Source organism: Spea bombifrons, chromosome 4 (assembly GCF_027358695.1).
Source record: "Spea bombifrons isolate aSpeBom1 chromosome 4, aSpeBom1.2.pri, whole genome shotgun sequence".
NCBI classification, from domain to species: domain Eukaryota; kingdom Metazoa; phylum Chordata; class Amphibia; order Anura; family Pelobatidae; genus Spea; species Spea bombifrons.
The window spans coordinates 66,327,270-66,336,316 of NC_071090.1; the positions used below are offsets into that span (position 1 = coordinate 66,327,270).

The 9,047-nt window shown below is 39.6% G+C and overlaps 1 protein-coding gene across 1 annotated transcript; it reads left to right on the forward strand.

Moving 5' to 3' along the window:
- Window positions 1-498: 498 nt before the first annotated feature.
- Window positions 499-2,628, forward strand: LOC128490284 (uncharacterized). The gene has a single exon (XM_053462108.1). It carries the CDS (start codon window positions 516-518, stop codon window positions 2,082-2,084), a length of 1,569 nt encoding a protein of 522 aa, XP_053318083.1. The 5' UTR covers window positions 499-515; the 3' UTR covers window positions 2,085-2,628.
- Window positions 2,629-9,047: the final 6,419 nt, after the last annotated feature.

Consider the following 9,047-nt stretch of genomic DNA (forward strand, 5'->3'; position numbering starts at 1 on the left):
AGAGACTGGATTGGAGAGTCTCACCCTTGGCACATCACCCACACAGTGCACACACTTAGCAGCAGATATTAGATAGATGGGATGTTTGTGAGTGGTATGAATGATTGACATCTGTATATCACTGTAACTCTGGTTTTGTCTTTGCTGTAACATTAATCTGGGTAGATTCTAATTAAAGCTCTCTCTCTGGTAAGAATCTTGGGTTGGCTGTTTTATTGTAATATCGGGTAGAAAGCCTTAGTAGAACTAGACATATATATTATCTGGAAAAGGGGATACGGTTATATGTTAGTTCTTGGAGGAGGTAACAAGGGGTATTACATTTATCATTAATACACAACGCAGAGCGGATTATTCTCCACGCATATCAATTGGTGGTATTGGTTTGAGAGAGGAGAAGTATATACAACATATTGGTGCCGTGACCCTTGGCCAGAAGAACTTTACAGAGTCTGCCTGGAGTGTGGTGAGTATAATTGTTATTATATTCTATTGCTGTGATTTGTTCGTTTGATATGACATGCAACATGGAGGGTGCAAAAGTTACTTATTCTGAAAATGTTAAGAAATGGCTTCTGAATTATATTAAGAGACATGGTGGTCCTTATGAAATCCCACAGGACTGTAAACAGTCATGGGAGATGTTGCAGAAGTTTTTGGGAGAGACATTATTTGAAAAAAAGGTGTCAGAGAGTAAAAGAAAAGGTTGCATTGTGCAAGGACTACTCTCTTGTTGTTTAAGATTGGAAGAAATTGTGAAAGCAAATGAGGATAAGTTGGCAGAGCTGAATGCTTCAATTAAAGTAAAATCTGAAAAGCATGATGAGATGTATAATGAATTAAATAATAAGATTGTTGATCTTAGAGTATATGCAGTAGCAACTGGAGAAGCTTTAATTGAAAAGGCCAAAGTGTGTGAGGAGCTTAAAGAGGAGAATGAAAGGGTGAATGAGAAAATGTTGGATTTGCAGAGAGAATTGGATGAATGCAGACATGCTACCAATATGGCTTTTAATAAAATGGCAGAAAGTATGGCACCTTCTAGTATGTCTCCTGCACCTGAAATTCCTGGGTCCGTTAACTCAGGGATTAGAGATATAGGATATAAATCTATTTACCCATGGGATGATCTGAAACAAAAGCCAGTGAGTATCCCTGCTGCCCCAACTACAGCAACTACAGTGTTAAATCCTGATAATACTGGTGGGATACAGCTTGTTACTAAACATTTAAAGCCACAAGAAATGGATGCCATTGTTAAAGAAATAGGTCTGGTCCCCCAGCATGACATTAACCGTTTTTTGCAATGGTTTTGTGGGTTTCAAAGAGTAAAAGAGATGTATAGCTTGACAAGAGAGGATATTGAAAGAGTGCTGCAGAGAGTTGCTGGAAATGGATTGTGGGTTAGGATTGTACAGACATGTGGTCAGCAGTGTAGAACTAGGGATATGTTGAAAGAGATTTTAAGAGCATTGTATGGAATTACATCTGGTATGTCGTTGTCTGGCAAAATTAAACAACTGAAACAAGAATCTCCTTATGAATTGTCGGCTAGAATATCTACAGTTATGGAACAATTGGTTGTCAGTAATCCTGGTTTTGAACAGGGAGGGCTGATGCATAGATCAATGTTTTTAGATGCATTAGAGCAAGAGGTTAGAGAGGAGATTTTATCAGTAACCCCAGATCCATCAGAAATGTGTGACATATTATTAAGAGCTGATAATTTGTGGAGAAGAAAGATTAAAAATGAGAGTTTTGCTGTTGATGCTGCAAGAATTTTTAGGGTAGAGGGGCAAGAGAGAAGAGACAGGTCTGGCATGTATTCTCAGAGGGGGAATAGATTTCAGAATATGGGAGGTTATAGAACTGATAACGACTCAGATAGAGGAAGGAGGGTAAAGAGTGATAAACCGTTAAAACCATGGGTACCTTTTCATGAAATTAAAAATGAAAGAGATCGCTTACAGGAAGAACTAGACAATGTGAAATATGAATTGGATAAGATCAAGAATGCAAAAACAAGGGTAGCTACTGTGGAAGACAACAAGGTAGTTCACCCTAAAGAAAAAGGTGATTGTTAGGAATTCCGAGCCCCCCGAGCCCCTTCTTGTCATTTTCTCACGAATTTGATCTTAGATCCCTGGGGGCGGCCCACTGTTGATGTTTCATTAGGGGGAACTCGAGTACAAGCGCTGCTAGATAGTGGGGCAGCTGTAAGTTTTAGCAAGCATGTTAATCCAGGAAATGAGAAAATTAGAATTACAGGTATTACGGGGCATTCCATTGAAGCTCCTTTTGTACGTGATGTGGAAATGCAAATTGGACAGGAAAGATGGGTGTGTGATGTTGTATGTGAAAATCAAGATATTATTGGAGCAGATGTTTGTTTGGAACAAGGACTGGTTGTTGATTTGGCTAATTTAAAATTGTGGAAAATGGAAGGAAAAGGAAATACAGGCCATGTATGGCACCCTCCGATGGAACTAGCAACAGCGACAGTGAAACCAGTGGGGGAAGCAAGGGGGTGTTGGGACCCCAAATGGAATGATATTATGAATGAGTATCAGGATGTCATTGCAGAACATAAACAGGACTGTGGTAAAATGCAAACAATGGTGTTGCTGGAAGGCAGTGATCCACCAGCCCAAAAACAATATCCAATACCCAGAGAAGCTTTCCATTCCATTACAGGAGTAATTAAGCAATTAGAAGCCCAGGGCACATTGGTAAGAGGTGCGTCTATATGTAACAGCCCGGCATGGCCAGTGTCTAAGCCCGATGGAACGTATAGATTAACGATTGATTACCGAGTTTTGAATAGACATTCAAAAAGCATGGCCCCTATTGTTGCTGCTTATCCAGAAATTATTGGTAAGATAACTCCAGACATGAAAGTGTTTTCTGTGGTTGATATTAGTAATGGTTTTTGGAGTTTAAGTCTTGATCCCAGGTGCCAATACAGGACTGCTTTTACTTGGGAAGGAATACAGTATATGTGGACAGTTCTACCGCAGGGTTACAAAGATAGCCCAGCCATTTTTCATGCTCACATGAAAGAAGTGGTAGATAAATTTTCAAAGTCAGAAAGGATTGTTCAGTATGTGGATGATATTCTTATTGGGTCTCCCTCAATGGAAGAACATAAAAATGATATCCAGGAATTGTTACAGCTTTTGAGAGAGGCAGGCTTAAAACTGAATCCAAAAAAAATACAGCTTGGAAGAGAGCAGGTTCAGTTTCTTGGTGTGACCATAGGGAAGTCTGGGCGCAGTATTAATGAACAGAGAGTGGAGCTGATTGGAAAAATTCCCTTACCTACAGATGAAAGGTGCCTAAGACAGTTTCTGGGAATGACTGGATTTTGCAGAGATTTTGTTCCACAATATGCCGAGTTAACAGAGCCACTGTATGATTTATTAAAGCAGGATCAGTGGAAGTGGCAGCTTGAACATACACGAGCAGTGGAAGATCTTAAAAAGGCCCTTGGTAATGCTCCAACCCTAGCTGTCCCTAATCCTAACCTAGAATTTCGGATGTATCCCTATGTGGGCCCCAATTCTCTAGCAGTTGTACTTACCCAGGAGTGTCTTGGCAAACAAAGACCTATAGCATATGCATCCAGGTTGCTTACTGCAGTGGAACAAAAATATCCTCTGTGTACACGTATGGTTTTGTGTTGTTACTGGGCAATAAATAAATTCCGATACTTGACGGGAACACAAACTGTTGTTATAGCAAGCCACCATACCCCTATTGTGTTGTTGGCAAATGGCAAATGGAAAGAAAGTGATGTAAACAGTAAAAGGTTAGCTAGATGGACTACTGCATTGTTGTCAGAGAACATAAAAGGGATGCTACTGAAAGAACCTAGTGTTCTTGCAGGTGGATTGGTTATAGAAGGTGAACCTCATGAATGCCAGATATTAGGAACAAATTTGCAGCATTCAGTTTTTAGAACGATGCAGCAACCTTTTGACTGCAGTCATGAATGTTGGTATATTGATGGTTCCTCATTTTATCAGGATGGACATAGGATAGCAGGCTTTGCTGGTATTTTGGTAAAAGATGAGCAAATTGAAAAACAGTTTATGTATTCCTGTAAATCGGTTTCTGCACAGTATGTTGAGATAGCTGCACTTCTCCAGGTACTCAATGAAATGAAAAATTTCAGCAATGAGGTCAATGTTGTTTCTGATTCAGACCAGGTGTGTAAAGGAGCTGTTGTGTACCTTCCATGGTGGAATGTGATGAGGTTTAAAGGAACAGATGGAGGCAGAGTGAAATATGATTCCTTGTGGCAAGCTATTGAAGAGGAATCACATAATTTCCATAGAATTAATATCAGAAAGGTACAGGCTCATAGGAAGGCAACACGAGAACACCAGTGGAATAACAAAGTAGACAAATTGGCAAAGGAGGCAGCTAGTGTGGCACATGAGTGGCCATTGTTAACAGCTGTTATGTCAATGCCTGTAGCTGTCTTGACACGAGCAAAGGCGAAATATCTTTATGAACGAGCAAGTGAATTAGCTAAACTACAAGAAAAAGATGAGGAGCTAGGCCCATTAAAACTAGCTTGTGAAACAGGTCCTATCCAGTATGAGGGCCAGAATCTATATTTGAGGGAAGGGTTACTTGTAACCACTAAGGATGAGGTACCAATATGGGTGGCCCCAAAAGGAGTGAGAAAAGATATTCTCACTTGGATACATGGCTCTCCGGTAGGAGGACACCCGAAGCTCCCATTAGCAATGGAAAGATTAGACCAGGTAGCTTGGTGGCCCCAAAATTCTTTACATATGGAGGATCACATATTATCATGCCTGGAATGTGCTAGACATGATCCTACTAACAGAAGACGGAGGGGAGCTTTGATGAGACAGGCACCCATGGGACCATGGGAACGTATCCAAATCGATTACACTGGTGAATTACCAAATACTGCCCACCGAAATAAATATATTCTTGTGGTAGTAGATTCATTTAGTCACTGGGTAGAGGCGTTTTCAACAAAAAATTGTACTGCAATCAACACAGCCAGAATACTTGTAAAAGAAATTTTCAGTAGGTGGGGAATTCCAAAGGTTATGGACAGTGATAGTGGACCAGCCTTCATTGGTAATGTTATAGAGGAAACCTGTAGTTTACTAGGAATTAATCACAAATTCCATATATACTACCATCCAGAATCCTCTGGTCAGGTTGAAAGAATGAACAGGACAATAAAGGATGCTTTAAAAAAGGTTGTGAATGTGCAAGGAACTGATTGGGATGAGAAATTGCCATTTGTTTTGTCAACTATTCGTTCCAGAGTGTGCAGATCAACAGGTTTTGCCCCTTATGAAGCTTTATTAGGGAGAAACATGAGAACGTGGGAACATTTACTGAATCCTCTCCCACCTGCCCTAGACACAGTAGCCTTATCAGAAGCCTGGGTTGAGAATCTTAAAGAACATATTTTGACAGTGCATAAATCTATCTGCGCTACTGATGAATGCACTCACAAATATACCCAAAAGTGGTTTAATGCCAAAGGAGATTTAACAGAACATGAGATTGGTGACAGAGTAATGTTGCAAGATTTTGCTCCCTATCATCCATTTCCTAAACCAAAATGGAAAGGTCCATATGGTGTAATAGACAAAATTGGTCCTTCTGTGTACTTACTAGATGTGGGGGAAGAGAATTTTAGATGGACACATGCGTGTCAGATAAAAGCCTTTAAAGGGAAAAACGATGTGCAGAAGTAATGTATATTAACATGTTCTCTTAGTTCTCTTTTCCAGATAATAGAAAATGGAGAAGACCCCTGGAAGAACATCTCAACTAGGAAATGTGAAATGCCAAAATACAGCAGCAGTGATATGGTGGTTGATTGTATCAGGCTTAATGTATATACTGTATATAAAAGGAGAAAGGACTAGCACTCTGATGGACAATAGTCATAAATGGGAAATAAGGGTACATCAGAGCAATTTAGGTGAAAAAAATTCAGGAGATGCAGGTATTCTAGTAGATAGGTATAAGAGGGAGGAAAGACGTCCAGAAGAAAAAGGAGAAATCAGAGTAACTTTAAGAGTAAAGGGGCAATCGCCAGAAGTTACATTTAAGGATAAGCATACCGTGGTTGGGGCTATAGGGGGATGGATAGTGGTACAGTGTAATATTTCAATGCCTAAGTCTAACCTTCCCTCTGAATTTGCAGTTTGGAGCTATCCAGGAGGGAGTGATATGCATAAGAGTACCAGTACATTTTGGGCCAATACCACAAAGGAAGTGAGAATAAAGATGCTGCTGGAAAGAAATTTTACATTAACCCAGGATGGTTCTGTGACATGCAACCCAAATCACAGTGGACTGCATACTATAGTAGACTCAGCAATTAAAGTACAACTTACTAAATCACAGGACTGCCCAACAACCACCCCCTGGCCAGAGCATGGATTATTCATACAACCAACACAAACGGTCGCTTATACAGATGTGTCTTATGTAACATTACCTTTATTGTTAATTTTTTCTTCATTTAATATACCAGAGAGCTGCCCAGAAATGTTGAAAGAATGGTTTAAAAAGGTGTTTCAAGCACATATTAATCTATTCTGGGATGCTACACAAGGGCTTCGTTTTAGAGAGAGAGAAAAAAGGGATCTGGGTACTGATATAATATCAGGATTCAGTTTGGGGACCTCAATTTGGAATAGAGGAGACATAGAGGATCTAAACTCACGAGAACAAAAATTTGTAGATGGGTTGCAACAAATTTTACTTAAAGAGGGACGTGTGGAATTTAACACTCTAGCCGAAACTGATCTATCAATACAGAACATTCACACAGTTGCTGCAGATTTGCAATGGATTAATATATCTGTAAATGCTCTGAGAGAATCAGTTGAGAATAATGATGTGTCCAAGGCTATGGTATGTGGTATAGTCGGAAATCTACTAGTTGAACACCTAAATTTAGGCCTCCAAGAAATAAAACAAGGGGAATGGCCCAGAATTGTGAATTCTACCCTAGTTTTTGATCTGGTTAGGGAATTTGGCATAGATTGCCAGAATGTAGTCCTTTCCAAAATTAAAAGTCTACAGAGTTGGTGCAATAAGTGTAAAGTAGGGAAAAAGGTAATTCCATTAATAATCGACATTCCAGTTTGGACAGAACAGCCTGTACCTGTTTATAAGATGACTATGCTGGGTGAGTTAGACGTGGCTAATGGCACTAATGTTTTAAAACAACTCCTGCCACAAACCCGCTTGGTGGTAAAAGAAAACCAGTTATGGAAGATTATTAACCCCAGTTGCTGTGACAGACGTAAAAATGCTTGGCTTTGTTCCTGTGTACTAGAACCCCTAGTCCGCTCAGATGGATGCATAATGGAGAGCTCAGGGAGCTGCCCAGTTCACCTTCACAGAACTGTAAATGGATGGAAAAGGGTGGCACATGGGCAGGGCCCTACGATCTGTGCACTGGGTGTATCTAAAATTCTCTGGCAACAAACTGTACCTTGTAATGTACCTGCTACAGGATGGTGTGTTAATCTCACCTATGGCTCCATGAAAGTGGGTAAGGAGGTCATAAGAGCTAACGTTCAACTCACACAGGTATCTGTGAACATGGTACAGGAGGAGCTGGGAAATTGGAATAAGATGATTCCCTCACTATTTAAAACAATCCCGCCACTTAACATAGATTTGGATACATTATTTAAAAGAAATAATAGAAGGGTTGTGCAATTACAGGATCTGGTGAAAGAAAATTTAGCCAGCACTAAAGAAATTACACATAGCTTTCAAGAGCCCTGGTGGAGCATCCCCTACAATGTATACACACACCCAGGATTAAGAACTGCTTCTGTAATATTTGTATTCCTGCAATTTGTATTAATTTGCTCCTTATTCATCCTATATTGCTTCTGGAGGAAAGAACTGAAAAAAACACACACCAAGCAGGAACGATTAGAGCTAGCATCAATTGTAGGGATATAAAATACCAGTATATTGGTTCTTGTAATACTGTTTGGGTTTGAGTTGGTATATGTCTTTATGAATAAGTTCCTATATGGATCTTATTCAAGTGGGGGAGTGTTGGGGTAAATACAAAGTATGTATATCTGTAATTAATAAGTGCTTGATTAAGTTTGTGTGTATATATTTATGTATGATAGCTGCAAGCTACTTAGGGGGGAAGTAACAGGAAAGACAGCTGTAAGAAGATTTCACACCTATACACTATGTAGAGAAGGAAGGAAATGCATCACCTGGAGATAGGCATGGGAAACATAGCAAGTCAATAACATCACACGGTGGGGTCTTGGGAACACAGGACAGGGACCTCATTTACACATCAATAGAGAAATCCCTTAAAAAGACATTGTAGAAACACACAGGAAGAGACTGGATTGGAGAGTCTCACCCTTGGCACATCACCCACACAGTGCACACACTTAGCAGCAGATATTAGATAGATGGGATGTTTGTGAGTGGTATGAATGATTGACATCTGTATATCACTGTAACTCTGGTTTTGTCTTTGCTGTAACATTAATCTGGGTAGATTCTAATTAAAGCTCTCTCTCTGGTAAGAATCTTGGGTTGGCTGTTTTATTGTAATATCGGGTAGAAAGCCTTAGTAGAACTAGACATATATATTATCTGGAAAAGGGGATACGGTTATATGTTAGTTCTTGGAGGAGGTAACAAGGGGTATTACATTTATCATTAATACACAACGCAGAGCGGATTATTCTCCACGCATATCAATTGGTGGTATTGGTTTGAGAGAGGAGAAGTATATACAACAATATTAATTAATGCATTCTCACAAATTCATTAATTCTCTCCCCAGTCACACAATTCATCCACACATTAATTCATACTCTCACTCATTCACACAATTCATCCACAAATTAAATCATACTCTCACCCATTCACATAATTCATCCACACATTATTTAATTCTCTCACTCATTCACACAATTCATACACACATTAATTCCTCCTCTCACTCATTCACACAATTCATCCACACATTAATGCATTCT